The sequence below is a fragment of the Macrobrachium nipponense genome, chromosome 15 (genome assembly GCF_015104395.2).
Source record: "Macrobrachium nipponense isolate FS-2020 chromosome 15, ASM1510439v2, whole genome shotgun sequence".
Classification (NCBI taxonomy): domain Eukaryota; kingdom Metazoa; phylum Arthropoda; class Malacostraca; order Decapoda; family Palaemonidae; genus Macrobrachium; species Macrobrachium nipponense.
In genome coordinates, this window is record NC_087208.1 from 83,737,458 (window position 1) to 83,756,448 (window position 18,991).

At 35.3% G+C, this 18,991-nt stretch overlaps 1 protein-coding gene across 1 annotated transcript in view; it reads right to left on the reverse strand.

The window, feature by feature from the left end:
- LOC135195090 (probable phytanoyl-CoA dioxygenase) overlaps window positions 1-18,991 on the reverse strand; it is a 68,321-nt gene that overhangs the window by 37,980 nt on the left and 11,350 nt on the right. Inside the window, exons 2-4 of the mRNA XM_064221468.1 lie at window positions 17,506-17,682; window positions 13,264-13,491; window positions 7,620-7,856 (exon numbers count right to left, since the gene is read on the reverse strand). Of these exons, the coding sequence (XP_064077538.1) occupies window positions 7,620-7,856; window positions 13,264-13,491; window positions 17,506-17,667 (627 nt within the window). The 5' untranslated portion in view covers window positions 17,668-17,682. The remainder of the gene's footprint in view (window positions 1-7,619; window positions 7,857-13,263; window positions 13,492-17,505; window positions 17,683-18,991) is intronic.

Consider the following 18,991-nt stretch of genomic DNA (forward strand, 5'->3'; position numbering starts at 1 on the left):
ATCGTTGTAATTTGATGTACTGTGACATTTCTTGGAATGTGGAGTCATCATTTAACTTCCCTTAGAGACAGAGTGCTCAAGGTGACGAGCTTAGGAATGCTGACATGTCTTTTTGAGAGGCGTGCATTGTCCTGTTGCTATGAGCACTTGATACAGAGGTGACTTATGTAACTGGTTCTAGGCAGTTCTTGGGTGTGGACATTGTGTGTGAGTTCGTACGTGCGTGCGAGCTTTTCCCTACATAATGAGATGTAGCATTACCATGAAGGGGAGATCTGTACAAGAGAGGCAGAAGCCAAGATGGCTTCTTCAAATAGTATCTTTGTTATATAGTGTTGTGCATACTGTGTTGAATGGGTAAGCATATTTTATTTTGGCCAAAGATGTGGCTGGATTATATTTGAATATTTATTTCAGAGATGTTCTATTTCATATGATTTTTTATTTTAATCTTATGCTTATCGGGGTGTTTTCCTGTCTTCTAACAGGCAGTTCTGGAGAAAGGGGAACTGATCTGAGACAAGGGGTATTGAATATGGTGACTTAATTGGTGTACTGACTAAATTGACTATGCCTAATGTTATGGCTAAACTAATGTTAGTTATTTGATTAATTACCGAGGTTATCTGAGTTTAACATTTCATTTAATCATTCTGTTAAGAACCTGAGTTAATTTAGCTAATACTTTGCTTTTAAATAAATGCATATTTTTTTAAGTTCCGTGCCTGATTTGATGGCCTTAGATAATGGAGGGGGGAGGTGTGCCGTGGAGAGAGAGAGAGAGAGAGAGAGAGAGAGAGAGAGAGAGAGAGAGAGAGAGAGAGAGGGGCTTGTTACCAGTTGCCTTAGACGCAGATCCATTGCTACCTTTTAATAAATACCGAGATTAGATTCTAATCTGTGGTTATTCTATATATATATATATATATATATATATATATATATATATAATATATATATATATATTATATATTATATATATATATCATAAAGAGTAGCTAGTATTTTTTTTGTATTCTTCACACACACTCGCACACACAAGTGACTGAACTCACGTCGTTCTTTTGGTAAATATAGTTAGTACTCTAACTTTTACCGTTCATATACTATACCATATGTACAGTTTTCGAGAGTATGCCAAATAATTGCAGTGTGCTTTTCTAGCATTAAAAGAAATCAGTTTCTAGGATCCATTTAGTTACGATGTAGTGCAAGAATAAAGGCAGTTTAACCAATTTGTCACCATTTTAATGACTTGGTTATTCTACTGGAAGAAATGGCTACCGATCTGAAAGAAAATGTAGATACAAGAAATGAAGCCAGTCAGCGGTTGCACCGGATTCTTACCTTTCATTTCCTTGCTTTACTTTCTTTTGGAATCTTATATTATCAAAATAGATTGCATTATATATATATCATAAAGAGTAGCTAGTATTTTTTTTTGTATTCTTCACACACACTCGCACACACAAGTGACTGAACTCACGTCGTTCTTTTGGTAAATATAGATAGTACTCTAACTTTCAAGACCATCAATGCTGCCAAAAACTTAAAGGCACTTGAAACGTATTTCTATGAAAACAGAGAAGCAATCTGTAATGAGTCTGTCAGTGCAGCATTGGAACTAAATGAGAATTATGATGTTACGGTAGAGCTGAGGACCAAATCAAAGAAAAGGATGCCAGGAGAAACAGCTACTGATGTAGGCTCAGTGCAAAACAAGAGATCATGCGCCTAATGAAAGGTAAAATAGATAATAGACTGCAAACTGAATTGAAACAACGTAGCACAAGACTTGAAGATCTAGACAACAAGTTTGGGTTTCTGCTAGACTTAGAACAAATTCTTAAAAAAGGTAAAAGTTCGGGATTACTCGATGATGAGAGAATGAAGGAAAACTGTGTTTACATGTTGGTGAATTCTACAATAGTGATTTGGATGGTAATGAACTTTTTGAGGAAATCGTAGACTGAAGAATACTCTTGGCAAGTAGAATGGATGTTCAGATTTCCACTCCAGAGAAGCTCATCCAATTCATTATACAATATGGTGAAGAAAACGTTTTTCCCAACTTAAGAGTAGGAATCCAACTTATTCTCAGAGTAGCAATTTCAATTGCAAGCTGTGAAAGTTCGTTCAGTAAACTGAAATTGATTATGGTTTATCTCAGAGCCTCAGTGGGACAGGATAGACTTATTGCTCTAGCATTTCTTAGTACTGAGCGTGAAGAGGTAGAACTCAATAACTTTGATGAAGTTATTGATAATTTTGTTTCAGCAAAGTCTCGCAGACTCCAAATATAATTGCCATCAACTTTTATTTTTTTTTTTTTTTATTAAGTTTTAAGGAAAGTTCTTTGATTGGTAAGGGCTATTAGAGAATGACCAATCAAATATTTTTGTGCAGAATAGTGTTAGTAAAATATTTGTATCCCCCTCAATAATGTTGGTATCACTAAACTCCAGTACTTTAAGTAACGAGTTTGCATCACTGTGAAGTTTGGTGCATTTAAAAATTTGATATAAACCTGATTTTATCAATGCTAATTTCCACGGTTTTTCAGTTCAGAACTTCAGGATTATGCATTGCTTTTTGAGTGATTTTTTTTAAATACATCCCTTATTTTATTTATTTATTTTTTGTGTGCAGAATAGTTTTGGTAAAACATTTTCATCTCCCTCAGTAATGTTGGTAAGACTAAACTCCATGATTATACCTTCTGATAATAAATAATGTTAACTCGCACCAGTAAACTCAGTATACCTTCTAGCAGTAAATAATGATAGCTTGTTATTCATGTTGTCAACTGAATCATTGTGGTACAGATCCAGAATCCTTAAGATTTATTCCATGACAAAGGGCGCCATTCTCTGTGCTTGCCCTGGGCGCCAGAACCCTAGTTACGCCTCTGCCTCCAACTGTTGAATTACAGAGGAAAGAAACACAAACTACATACTACAACATATAAGAAATGTCGGTAAATGCCGCACGAACGTTAGGTATTACGGTTGGCCTTATATTTATAACTGACAAAATCAATACAACATTTTTAGGTCAATTGTCCTTCGTTTACTGGAATACCAGAATGCATTACCACCTTGAAGCATTATTCCTTGTATTTCATAGTATACTGACATTTACATATGCTTATTTATTGAATTGTCAATTATATTTTGCTTTCTAAGTGACCTATTCTTTCTGTATTTCACTGGAAACTTGAATTTCAAGTCAATGGCTGCTGTAGACTTGCTCTATACGAATAGGATTCATCTTCTTAATAATAATAGTAATAGTATATATGTATATATATATATATATATATATATATATATATATATATATATATATATATAGCGAATTCCACAGGAAAATGATAGTCAGAAATCCAAGCGCTTTCGTCTTTACTCAGACATTGTCAAGGAGTTAATGAGGTACAATTGGAGAGAAAGGTCTCAGGTACAACACAAGATCAAGAATACCAGATGGTTAATTGTCAAAAGGGTTAAAAATTAAAAGAGATAATCCAGGATTATCGGATATCACACGGTCACAAACCTAAACAGATTGACCCTAACCGAAATTACAAAGTACCTTTACAGTCCAAAACATGTAAAAACTGAATATATTAATTTTGTTGCTTATATTTATCTACAACTTTTTTCGTTATGAAAGCATCAAGTTTAAATAAACCAAGACTTAAATTTAGATCATTTCTATTATTTGACTTGATGAAACAAGATTCAATGATATTCCTTTTTAACTGTGTCATTCCATGGGATTAAGGCTCTTGCTTGACTCCAGTTAATAGGATGGTCTAAATCTCTCATATGTACGAATAATGCAATTGATATTTGCCCAGTTCTCACAGAATACTGATGCTGTTTGAGACGTTGTGAAAGAGATTTACCGGTTTGTCCGTAATAGACTTTATCACACAATGTCTGGGTAAAGACGAAAGCGCTTGGATTTCTGACTATCATTTTCCTGTGGAATTCGCTTATTTATGAAGTCACGTGCATCTACTGTGATTTTTAAGCATATATATATATATATATATATATATATATATATATATATATATATATTATATATATACATATCTGTCTATCTATCTATCTATCTATCTATCTATATATATATATATATATATATATATATATATATATATTATATATCACTATATATATATATATATATATATATATATATATATATATATATATAGTATATATAATATATATATATATATATATATGTATATATATATATTTTACCCGCAGCGCAGTGGTAAGGTTCTTTCCTACCAGTCGAGAGGACTGGGGTTCAAATCCCGCTGCTCACCGGTGGCTAGGGGATGGCGCCATTGAATAATCCCGGTCGACGGCCAACCTAGCGCTCTGAGAACTCTAGGGTGAGTGAGAGAATAAGTACCAGCCCTCTGCCTGGGGGGTTAAACAGAGGGCCTAGTGACACACCAGCATCGTGTCTTAGGCAATAGTACCTGTCCCCCACTGGCTGTCGGCCAAAGAAATAGATCGGCGAGGCTCACGAGGATTTCAACTTCTAACTAAAATATATATACACACACACACACACACATATATATATATATATGTATACATATATATAAATTTTCTTTTATAATCGAATAAACTAACATCAACATTGGTTCAGTCATTAGCCTCTTAGCGACGTCAGTCACAGCAATATAAAATTCAATTATTATTTACCATTTCATCCAACTGCTTTTTCGAACGTCTTTGCGTTATATCTCAATAAAACTCTGGCTGCAAAATGGACTTATTTGAATACAATCCTTGTTTCTTATAAGAATAAACCGTTAATTTGCTCTTCTTGCTCATTTCTCCTTTCACGGCAAGTCACCCGCACTCTCATATCCTGTTGCACCTTACTGCTAAAAAGTGCATTAAGAACTCATATTTTTTTCTTGTCTGTTTATTGACTATATATATATATATATATATATATATATATATATATATATATATATATATATATATATATATATACGTATACATAAAGGATACAGGCAGGACAGCCAGCTAACCAGTGAGACATATGAAGATAAGAGGGCAGTGGAAACAGACTGGTAGGTATACATTTGGCTTTAAAGAGATTATTGTATAATTTATTTGTATTTATAATCTACAATATTTATTCTTTTATTACCGCATTGAAAATTATACTTGTCATCGAACGTCGGCACAAATAATTGAAGTTTTGATGTACCTACCAGTCTGTTTCCACTGTTCTCTTATAAATATAGAAGTATATGCTATATATTCATAAATGTATAAGTATATACGTGTATGTTTGTGTGTGCATATGTGTATGTGTAAGATGCTCTGTTATTCACAATTCCCAGACTAGGTAAAGATTTATTTATTAAGTAATGTCAGTAAATCTTTACCTAGTATGGGAATTGTGAATAACAGGGACTATTACGCATCAACATGCACACACAAACATCTATATATATTATATATATTATATTATATATATGATATATATATATATATATAATTAATATATATATATATATATAATATATATATACTTACATATTTATGTATGTATATATACATACATACATATATTATAAATATATACACACACACATATATATATATATAATATATATATATATATGCTGAAAAGGCAATAAAAACGATTGCCCACTTGGCTATACTATGCAAGGTGAGAATGGGTCTATTCAAGCTCTAATAAGTATATCTGAAGAACGACAGGTATATGTATGTATGAGAGGCAGTAAACTTTTATCCTTCTCGTGGTCAGGTCGGCAACGTGACCTCTTTGTGATTATGGGACCTGGGTTCGTTCACCACTACCGGACATCATAGTTTCTTCATATATCTTCCACTTGGATCTTAAGTCTTTGTAGTGACAAGCGAATCCAAAAAAGTTAGAAGAATTCGATAAGTTAATAGGGCATTATGGCTATTACAATTACATAGTATGTATCTGGTAATATATATATATATATATATACTATATCTATATATATATATATATATATATATATATTACATACATATAGAATCTACTGGTCATTTTTACTAGATAGATGTGAAATTGTAATAGCCACAATTCCCTCGCAACTTCAAATTCTTTGCTCTTTTTTTTGGATACGCTTGTAACTACAAAGCCTTGTGCTCCAACTTCAAGGAAATTTGGAAAAATCATGGTATTCCTCGCCTTACTACTGATACTAGAATACAATCTCTTTGCAGACAAATACCGTGCTTGATTGTGGGAGATAATTGGGAACCCTTTGGAAATACTGCTTGCATTGAAATAACCCGCTTTGCGCAAATCCTGATCTATTTGTCTGGCTCATTTTCCAGTCACGTGTTTCCCGTGGACCAGCAATCAACCACTTCATTAATTCCAGGACCTACCCACAACTTAATGTAAATATAGTTTATTTAAAACTAAAGTCCAGAGTTCATGCTCCTCCTTTTTCAGTAATAATGGCCCCCTGCCATAGACTTTGTGATAATTCTCGTCCCTCCAGTCCAGGCCATTTTTAAGAGTGTTAGAATACATTTTCAAGAAGGGAACGAGCAGATCATTAAAATACACACACACACACACACATATATATATATTATACACACACACGACACACACACACATACACACACACACACACACATATATACTATATATATATATATATATATATATATATATATATATATAAATATTGAACTTTTTGTATGTGCAACGCACAGTTTGTTAGCTGGCGGGGCTTGGGTAATTCAAAATATTGCCCAACAAAACGCATCTTTATGGCTCTTCCAGATTGGCTCCCTGTGTCTATGGGGCCAGAATAACCAGTCAGCTACTGGCATAACGATGACACGTGAAGTGCATTTGAAACAGGCCGCCCCAAGCAGTCAAATCGGTTCGTTATCTGCTCCCGTATCGAGCAGACTGGGTCAGTCACGAGTGCCCGGCACTCAGTGCAGTCGGGGTGCCCACAAGAGTCCCAAATTCCGACCGGATGTGCGCTAGTATAGTTAACATAACAATAACGAGTAAAGGCCACCTGTGTAGCTAAAAAGAATACACTTGTGTCAAACTTTCCCTCAATTATTATTTCTGTATGTCCTACATCGCATGCATGTCCATTTATTACTTCACTCTCGCGTTTTCATTCATATCCCGAACCTGTAAATGACCGAAAATCAGGTTATGTATATATATATATATATATATATATATATATATATATATATATATATATATATATATTCGAGACAGACAAGACGTTAATTTGGTTACCAATATAGAAAAATATGAGTTACTTGATGCAATTTTTGCCAGCAAGATGCAATAGGATGACAGATCATCATAAATTTCAACATGGTGAACAGCCACCAGTTGACAATAGCCCGAAGGAGCTGAGTGTCAAGCAAAAAGCAGGACTGCCATTGGTGCGGTTGACGACGACCAAATGGTCATTGCAAAGAATACAACCCTAACCAAATTTAATAGACACTTATTTCTATTCTGTCACAGTTACGAGCAAAATCTATGTCAATACTCGGTAATATGGAAATGAGAGCTCCTACCTCGCATTCCCAATGCAAGATGGGCCACTTCCCTGACTCTATCTCGTGGTCGGGAACGTCGTAGTAAGTGCGGCTGTGACTGCTGCTAATACCGTCTTCACCTGTCCTCAGGGGGTAGTTATTTTCGGAGGCGAACTTCTTCGGGTGGAACCACTTCGGCCAAATGTGTGAACCTGCGACAAACTGGACACAAGTTTCTCTCGGTATGGGGTCGACCGGCATCCACAGTGAACACACCTGGAGCAATAGTTATTATTACTATTAATTATTGTTATTATATTGATGAAATATGAAACTGGAATAAACCTATCTCAGCTTATAATAACAAATACCAAATAACTATAAAATGAAACTAAGGTGTAGTTAAAAACTATTAACAACAACTAACCTGAATGTGTCACTATACTCTGCTTTTTTCCATTTGTCCATCTGCCTGTGGTGTTTTTGTATGGTAACACTGCGTCCCGGGCTTTAGATAGTTAAATTCAGCTTACATTCAACGATTATAATAACATCCTATTTCGAATATTAACAGTGTACTTCGCATACAGTAAATAAATTATTAAAGCACTTTTCAGTTGCAAATATGCACCCAGATATCCTTTTATTTACCTAAAACTTACACATAGCTTAACTATCTAAAGCCCGGGACGCAGTGTTACCATACAAAAACACCACAGGCGGATGGACAGATGAAAAAAAACAGAGTATAGTCATAGAAAAAATAAACAACTGACGAAAAGAAAGAATGCTTGAATGATAGATGCACCCCAGGAGCAGAGCTGGAAGCAAAGGTATGTAGCAGGTTACCCAAGGCACCAACTACCAACTACCTGTTGAGGTACGACCACTGGAGTGACTAAGGCGTAAGGGCCCTTCTAAGGCTGACCCAGTACAGTTTGTTGTTGGGCCCTTCTCTGGTCACAGAATTTTTCTATGCTTAAACCAACTTAGAATAGTTTGGCATATTCACTATATATCTTTTACTCTTAACAAACACTTGACAACACTGAACTTCATACGCTTCTTACTCTTTTTTATCTATCCTTTCTTGGTGTTCACAGGAGATTCACTAGCCTGGTATGCATCATCTCTTTGAGGAGAAGGCCACTGCGAAATAAACTTCTTCAGTCTTGGATGGTGTCTTAGCCTTTGTACTGGGGTCTTCTACTGTTTTGGATTAGGGTTCTATCTTCTTCTTGTTTTGCAAATTGTTTGCACGGGAGGCTTTGTAGAACGGTCAAGGATGCCAGGTGGTTTAGCAAGAGATGCCTTACCCTTGTCATTTTTTCTTCATCTTTATCCATAAATTCATTTTCAAAACCACCACTACTGTCCTTCCACCTTTCAGTGCCTGGCAAAACAAGAGGCGTATTTGTCCTTGTTGGGTGTGCCCGCTCCTCCCAGTCAACCAGTTTCATTCCAGCGGTAATTTTGTCTTTTCATTGGCTTGTTTTACCTATTGTTATTTCTTTCTGGTGATATCAAACTTAATTCTGGACCACAGCATCAATCATGGAAATGTCATATTTTATGAAGCTATTCCCATGGATCATTTAAGAATGAAAAGGACTTGTATGTTGCTGCTGTTTACTTTGATATCCTCTTTTGTTTTGAAACTCTTGTGCCTTAGTTGCAATATATTTCAGAACTGATGATTCCAGAGTTTAAGAAGCCCATTTAACACAAGCATAATACCATTCTAAGGGGCCAGTGGAATGGCTCTATAAATTAAAGCAAGTTTCCCCGCCTCTCATAAGCCTCTGCATGGGTGTGGATGTCACGAAACATAAGTGGTTAAGTCTGTGGAAGACAAATAAACCTTATTTATTTGCTAGCTGTATGAACCCAGATTTAGATGACTCTTCATGGCTGCTTGCTTACCAAAAGTGCAGCAGTTCAAGTTTTGCTCCTTTTTCATTGTTAAATACAATGCTCATCACAATGGCTGGCTGAACCCAATTACTGCCACAGATAATCATAGTGTTGCTACTTTAGACTTCTCCAATATTTCTGGTTGTGAACACTTTATAATGAACCCTTGCATTAATATAGAGACTACCTTGGTTTTGTATTCACATATGTTATAGGGATTGTATCTTGTGGAGTTGGTTTGCCAGTGGGTTCATCTTATCTTCGTTCAGATGGATCAGGTTGTTCCTGCTCTTAGTTTTTCAAGAAAGGTATACTCTGTGATCTGATTGAGCTCTGGTGGAATGATATTCTTAAAAGTCAAAATGTTATTGAGTGTTTAAATAACCACCCTAGCACCAATTATCGACAGGGGAATTCCTTCTAAAACTCTGAAGTTTTGTTTTAAAGGTAAGCCATAGTTTAATGGTGTATTTTATTTTGCGTACCAGGAAGCACAGGAAGCTGATCGTTTACAGAGGAATAATCAGTTGGACTTTTTGTGGAGTAATTCCATGAGCTTAGAGGTCAAGCTCAGGTGATCTATGGGAGAGCTGAGAGAACCTATAATTTTTTTTTTTTTTTTTTTTGGGGGGGGGTGTGTTTGAAATAGATCTTGCACTCCAGCAGTGATGTCCGTAAATGGTGGTTTACGCTTAAGCCACTACTCTTTGGAGGTGATTCAAGCATGCCTCCCCTTACAGTAGGTGATGCATCTGCCAAACAGAAGACAGAACTTTTGATTCAAGTCTTTGTGAGGAAGCAGTGTGGTGAGTCCGTGATGTTGCCTCAGTCAAAGTTTTGTTCAGTGGCCTTTCCGGTCCAGAGAAGTCAAACTTTGCTTCTGGGCTTTAACAGTTTTGGGAGCTTAGACCCTTTTTAAGAAAGATTGCTGACTTTATTGTTCCTAGGATTACTACTAGTTTTAAAAGCTTAGTTAGGTTTGTAAGTTTTCCTTGCGTTTGCAGGAAAGGAAACATTGCTACATTACCTAATGGACTATTTAATACCTCATACCCATCTGAATATAGGTCGAATTTAGAAACTGCCCTCTAAGCATCTTTTTAGGCTTGTTGAAGATAATAACATCAGATCTCATATTCTTCCTGAGACTTGTCATCGAAAAATAATGTGAATATCTTAGGTTACTGTATATAGCTTTTATTGACCTAGAAAAAGCATTTGACTCAGTATCTAGAAACAAATTATGGAGATTTTTTGGAGAGTGTATGGACTGGATGGTAGACTGGGGTGGCTGCAAAAAGAGCACATATACGAACCACTCACATTGACAAAGTTATAAAGGACTTGAAAGAAAGAAATAACATTACAGGAAACATTATCCTTTTGCAGATGATATAGCTTTCTGGACATATGACCAAGAGGAATTAGAAGGAGCATTGGTATGCTCAAATGATTGTTTAATAGAAGCAGGACTAAGAATGAATAAAAAAAACAGAAATATTAACAGTCAGGAAACAACCTCAAGCACCAATAAACGTACACCACACATTCGAATATCTAGGATGTTTGTTTACAGATGAGGTCGATTAAAACAGAGAGGAAATTACTAAAAGAATAAAGAAGTATAACAGATGCTCTGGAGCCCTTTATCCAATGATGAAAGATGCGTAGCTATGTACCGAGAACAAAAATAAACAAAACAAGAAGAGAGAATGAGAAATGGGAATTTTAGAGAAGAGCAGGAGTGGCAACTGTGATGAACAAGATTGAGAAGGGACAGCTGAGATGGCTGGGTCATCTGATGAGAATAGATAAAAATAGTATTGCAAAGAGAAGATGGAATTGAATACCTGAAGAAAGGAGATCGAGAAGTCAGTGCTGGAATGATGAAGTGGAGGAGATCCTAGCAAAGAATAATAACATGCCAGCAATTGACGAACTTAAAAGATATTGAATATTTGAAGACGGAGAAGATTGGAAAAGACGACTGACCCCACTGACAGGCTGAAGTAAAAAGAAAAATAAATAACTTGTTACCAGTATTAAAGTTTGGGTTTTGTAAAGGACTTGGTATTTGTGATGCACTCTTGTCAAAACCTACCATCTTGCAGAGTGTTCCTGATAAAATGCAGATGCACACATGATCGGTCTACATTTTAGCATAGCTTTTGACCATGTGAATCATGGGAATTGGTTAAACTTTTAATAGTATTTTGAGTGAAAGTTTCAAAGGCAGAATCCAATGGGTCTGTGTTGACGGCCAGTAAAGTAGCTTTAGTGAAGTCACTTATTTTGTTCCTTAAGGTAGTGTTCTTGGGCATTTACTATTTATTACCTATAATAGTGCCATGTGGCAAGGTCTGGAGAACAAACTGGATGCATATGCTGATGATGCTACTCTTTGCTACTGTTTCTTTTCTGTCCCTAAGGTCTGTAGTTGCAGAATTCTTGAATATAGATCTGTCACATATTCGAGAGGGGAGTAGGCTTTGGAAAATGAATCTTAATCCTTTTCAACTCAAACTATGATAGTTAGTCGATCCAGAACACTTTTTTTCTCTGCACCTGATTTACGTTTAAATGATACAGCTTTACATGTTAATGATTCTTTTAAGATTCCAGGTGTGATTTTGATACGAAATTGACTTTTGAGAGACATATTCATAATATTGTTTCCTTTGTTTTCCAAAAAGCTGGTATCTTGTGGAAATGTTTTGGAATATTTCGGGATGAAGCCATTATACCTGATTGTTTCAGCTCTTTTCATTCTTCCCTGTTTGGAATGCTGTTCTCCAGTGTAGTCTTTCATTGCTGACTCTTATCTCAGACTCTTGGATAGAGTTATGTTATCAGTCAAGTTTATTTTCCTGGCTCTTAATGTTGACCTGTGGCATAAATGACAATTGAGTTTTCGTGTTTGTTGCATCAAATGTGCTACAAAAACGCCACTCTTCATCTGACCTAGCTCTATTTTGCTCACAACATTGGCCAGGCTGCAGCTGCAAAAACTGTGTTGTTTTCTAGCATTAAGCTTAATAGTACCCGGTTTGCTACGAGTCCTAACCTGGCTACATATAACTAAAATGTGGAATAGTTTGCCTAGTGCCGTTGTGGAATCTCCCGATCTCCAAATATTTGAGCAAGGAGCAAATTCATTCCTGATAAATGCTCTAGTCCTCAGATCTACTTATTTATCACCTGTTCCTGAAAGTTGTCTGCCTCAGCAAGCTGATTTTCGTTTGGAGCCCCGTGGGCTTGTTGACTCTACCCTAAACGTTTTCAGCTGAAGAGAGAGAGAAGAGAGAGTAAGTGAGGAGAGAGAGAGAGAGAGAGAGAGAGAGAGCGCCAAGCCATGGTTTAAGAGACTCTGACTCAGCCGGAGTCTAATAACATTGTTTCTAAGGTCACTGCCCGGTAAGAGGCGACCTGAGGGTACCCAGGGCCTACAAGCAGCTGCATTCCAATCAATTAAGTAAATTACACTTGGGAGGAGGGTGACACCCTGAAGGCCCCAAACAACGCAAGCCATTTCATTTCTTTTTTTGGTTCTCGGCTGGGTTTCTGGGATGAGGTTGCTAACCCCTTGCTCTCAATTTGACCTTCAGCTGATGCTGGTATGTAGTTACCCATTCACAGCTGAGTTGACCAATGAGGGCAGGCGGGGCCCTGTCTATTTCATCAACCTCTACATAAACACACTATGATGAGACTAACAAAATTTAATCTAAACATCATTCGCCACACCTCTTATCAAGAGACGTTGCCTGACCTTATGCCCATCGATGGGGTAATAGGCCTGGTCGTGATGCCAAGGGGTCCTCTTATTTGTGCCCGGTTCCTTGTTGAGGACGTGCTCGTGGTAGAAGGACACTTCGTTTGACCTCATGAACTGAGAGGCCAGCGAGGCTGCGGGCGACTCGAACACGTACTGCCGGAACTCCTCGATCCACTGCCAGTTGCAGTAGTCGTCGAAGTAGGCGCCCTCTCCCTCCTTGGCCTGTAATCGTAGTAGTAATAGTTGTAGAACCCTTACTGTCTCTTGCTTTATTACTAACAATAATAATAATCGTACTAACAATAATAATAATAATAATAATCGTACTAACAATAATAATAATCGTAGTAGTAATAGTTGTAGAAGCCTTACTGTCTCTTGCATTACTACTAACAATAATAATAACAACCATGATTATGCGGGAAGAAGACCTTCATTAATACAGGTTTTATTGAAAATAATGGCTATTTCAGCCCCGTTTATTTTGTATAGAATTTTCTCTATTCTTCTTATTACTGACTTTTCTTCTGTAGTCAAGTTGACTTTCAAACGCCAAATGGGGGATTCATGTCAAAAACATGGATTTGGTCAAACTGAATATATCTTTTTCAATAATAATGATACTTATATCAACACCATCAGCATCAATAACAACAACGAACATAATAAAGTTTGTACTTTCCTTTATTTGACTTTCAGTAATAATAATAATAATAATAATAATAATAATAATAATAATAATAATAATAAATAATAATAATTCCATTTGCATTAAAACGGGTTCATATGCGGCATCTATTGTTATTTTGCGACAACTTATCTTGAAGGCTAGGAAGGCTTCAAGGTCACCTAAGGGGAAATAAAAGGCTCAGGTTTTGTATCATTTTTTATCACCAGCACAATCTGGAGATAAGAAGATAACTGTACACTCACCTTATTGTTACTATCTATTTTAAAACTGTTCAGTTTAAATGACTGGATCTGGTGGTCTTTCAAGCCTCATTGTGATTCACTGCCGCTCACACTAGATTCATGAATAAGTTTGGTAAAAGTTCTGAGCTTTGGTTTTATGAAAGATGATGCAAGTCCCAGTTGCATAACTTTACATGATTATGATCTCAGAAGCCTAATTGACAACAAGGTCTGTCATTTGTCAATGGTCACTCATTCAGACACTGACCCAAGTTAATATTCACTTTCGTAGATACATCTGTTGGCAATTAGTTGGAAAAGTTAATGTTCCCAAAAGTTACTATTTCAAAAGCCAATAAAGTGGTGCTGTATTTTACTATGTTCTTCTTTGGTAAGAGAAACATTGCACATCCAGAACTACAATCGCATGAGTGGAATTGCTGTACTGCAGTTTACATATAGTAAGGTTATTTTAGCATCAGAACTGTGCGAACCGGGAAAAAATGTGTACCAAATACTCCTTCACCATTGTGTTCAGATAGGTCCCTAGTATTACATAAAAAAAAAGAGAAAAAGAAAGAAAAAACTAACGTCCGGGTCCCTTAGCTAATTTTTAAGGGGACAAAAATCCCGAAAATCGGATTTTTTTTTTTTTTACTTTTTTGCTTTATACTCCTCCCTGGGTCACCAATAGAGACTTACTGCCACACCTACATATGCTTTGTGAATATACTCTTGTTAGACATCTTATGTCTATATTTTACCAGTGATCAGGAGCACAGAAGGAAGTGCTAGAAATATATAGTTTCAATGTTCAAATTGTGTTTTATGGGTCTTTCATCTTCATATGTATATGTACATACATACATATACACACACACACATATATATTAATATATATATTAATATATATATATATATATCTATATATATATATATATATATTATATAATTATAATTCTTATACTGTAAGTTTTGTAATGGAATTATAATTTTGGTAATATGATTAATTCACCTCAGAAACTGTGTATCATGTTATGAAATGTATGTTTTTGTGTTCAGATTCCCACATTTAAAGATAACACATGTTAAGTAGAGTAACTTATCATTTTGCAACATACGTAAGACAGAGAGAAAGAGTAAGCGCTTATATGTAAGCCCCTGGAGAGGGTTGTTTTTCACATCTTGAGAATGCCTTAGTTCAGCTGATTTTTTATTGTCCTAAAGCGGCTCCTATAACGAAACAAGGGGGCCTTGTTCATACACATATGCGAACGCAGATGACGTAATATGTTTTCGTCTTGAACTCGATGCTAACCGGCCCCCATATGCCCATACGCATATGGAGATAGAGAACTGTTCATTCGATTCTGATAAATGGTTGGGTGCATTAGGGAGAAATCTCTCTCTCTCTCGCTCATTCGCGAGACTGTTTCATTAACGTAATGTAACTCACATTTATATATGAGCTGGTCACTCAGTTAGTAATGTATGTGTTGTTTGTGGAATCTGAGCATAGTGTTATTAATATTATTTTTGTGAAGGCGCCTACGAAAGTGTAGAAGATTGTAACAGGCCTTTCTTTTGAGTGAGAAGTTGCCACTGCGTATACAGGTAATTTACAAATGTTTTGAAGTGCACTTCGAGGTTTTATTTACAGTGTTTGGCTAAAATTATTTTACTTATGCATTTTTCTTATGCTTTGTTCTTTTGACATGTCCATTTTATATGCTTAATGTTTGTGCTGTCAATGCTTTAATTGTTTTCATATTATGCATTATGTTTTTTGCATTGTCTTTATTTTGTTTAATTAGTTTGAATAAATTCTGATTGTGTAATTTTTTAATCTTACATTTGTGAATCAATTTGTATTTTATTAAATTTCATTTAACTGTTACTTTACATCATTTTAATGAACTTAGACTGATTGTTTTCTTGACTGTTCAGTTCTATAAGGGATCACTGTTACCTTTAGAGTATTCAGTCGTTTAGTATTCGTGATGAAGGGTCAGGTCTGGCTGTAGTGAGGTAAGCAATAACCAAGTACTTGATCAAACTGTGCCCCAAGTACATAGGGTGTCCTAGACCCAGGAATAAAAGGGTCTCTTGCGCTAACAAGTACAAATGGTAAGTGTAGTAACCAGATACTTGGCAATTTGGGTTAACAAATATTAATGGTGTCCAAGCACAGATCTTTGGTTACTACCCACAAGTATTAATGGTATCCAGACCCAGATACTCTAGGCCACTTCGTCAATATATATATATATATATATATATATATATATAATATATATATATATATAGATATATATTATATATATATATATATAATAATATATATATGTGTGTGTGTGTGTGTGTGTGTGTATGTGGCACTGGAAATGCTAGTAATTAAAATTAGTTCGGCAACAAGTGATGCACATTGGAATGTGTAGCAGTACAGCCTCGAGTGTTTTGGAAAATATGAAAATATTAGTGAATTCTTCAGAATGTCGGAACTAGACTGTCACAGAATTTCCAAGCCTCACCAGCGAGAGAGCGGGGCGTGCAAGATGATCTGGTTTGTTGGAAGTCATGATCGTGATGTCAGAAAAATACAGTTGCGTGTATATCAGAATCTTGAGTAGACTAGCGTGAGCACGTTTGTACGTCCATTAAGGTGTGTATGTTTGTATGTCCATTAGGGCGCATGATACTAATACAATCCCTGATGTAGTGAGTACTGTGGTAATTAAACGACAGACTTTTGTAGTGGTCTCCAGAGACTTTGGGAAGCCGAGGAGGCGTTTAGAAGATCCTTCTGATAAGGTAAAGGACATTTAAAAAAACAGTGACAGTTATTTTTCAGATACTCTGAAAGGGGAAGTGCTCTGCGACACTTAATATTATTGGATAACACTGCTATATTACATTTCTCACAATTGTGGTTTCTTTTACTGATGGATTCGATTTGTCACTACCGAAAATGAATTCTCTATTTGATATTTATTTGAGAAAGACTGATGGTTGTTTTTTGACAGTTAAAATAGTTCGTGACAGTTTTATTCAATATGATTATGCAGAGCAGTAATGGTGTTTCATAGTTTTGGAAATTTAAATTAATTTTCCTTGATTTTCATGTTATCTCTTTTGGGAAATAAAGACTATTTTTGTATCTCAGGGTTTGAATGAGCCTAGATTTAATGACTGGTTTTAGCTACGGAAATGTCATGTTGCTGGGATCGTCAAAGGAAGGTCTTGCTACTAGAATTTATTTTTCCTCTAATTAGAACAGGGTTCATTAGACACTGTAGCATACATAAATGAGAGAAAGTCACTCACCATCAGTCTCTCCCCATACTTGGATGGATTCTTAAGATTCTTGTCGATTCCCCGACGGACTTTCTCCACCCAGTTGCTGTCGAAGACACCCTTCACCAGTACAGCTCCATCGCGGTGGTATTGTTCCACCAGTGCTTTGTCTACCTCCACTTCCTCCACCATTCTCTTGCCTGTTAGCTAAATAAACAAACAAATAACTAATTCAATAGAGGTGCTCACACATATAGTATACATAAATACACATATTCATATATATACGAGTATGTATATATATATATATATATATATATATATATATATATATATATATATATATATATATATTGTTACGAAGTGCCAAGTATCTGGTTACCATTCATCAAATATTACCTCACCAAAAGCCAGACACCTGAACCCTCATAACACGTATTAAACGACTGAATACTCTAAAGGCAACAGTGATCCCTTAACACTTACCAGTATTGCAGAAAATCAGACTAAGTTCATCAAAACAGGTGTGGGGTAATCTTGTAAGTAATTAGATTAATCAAAGAACATCACTCCATCAACAACTTTAAAAGTCTAAGTATTTCCCTGATTTCAGAAGTCCAAGTACTTCCCTGGTTCTAAGTCACTTCAAGTAAATTGAAGGAAAGCAAATCAATTACCACTCTATGATTCTACCTATCATAATCATAATCATATGCAAATATACTGGTTATAAATGAAAATACTTATAAAAATTTTAAATACAAAAATTAATTATTAAATTCAAAATATATAAGTGAAATTCACAATATCAGGGAAAATTACTGTTACTTGAAAACAAAGTAAAGTTTAATTAATTCTTGAATCAAATTAAGTAAAATTAAATCAAAATTATTTTATCACAAAATTCAAGAAAATCAATTCAATTGAATTTCAAAAGTGTTAGGCAATAATTGAAAATTAGAAATTAGTTCACAAGTACTAAACAATAATAAAACTTGAAAAGAATTCTAAGTAAATGCAAATTAATTCACAATGTTAAATTTAATTAAATGTGCAATGATTAAGCAATGAAAATAACTAAGTCCATTAAATTGTGAATACAAATGAAAATATAAAATAAAAAGGCACACTTCAATAAGAAAATGAACAAGTGCACAAACAGTGGAACAAACACAAAACACACAAAAATATGCAATGTGTAAAAGTGTAAATCCTTTTCACTCAAAACATTATAATCATCAGTTTTTACCAAACCTTCGCAACCATCTGTTATTAGTTATTAGTTAACCACAGTTCCTATCCGTTATTAGTTAATCACTGTTCCTAACAATTATTAGTTATTAGTTGCAACTAATAAAAATATAACACACTTTACCTAGGTATACCAATTTCTTTCTTTCTTTGCTGGAGGCTTGATTCACACTTTCACAAAAAACCAGGCGCCGTTACGAAATAATGTTTGTTCAGATTCCACAAAAAATAAACTAAGTAACACTAAACAAACTCTAAGAAATAT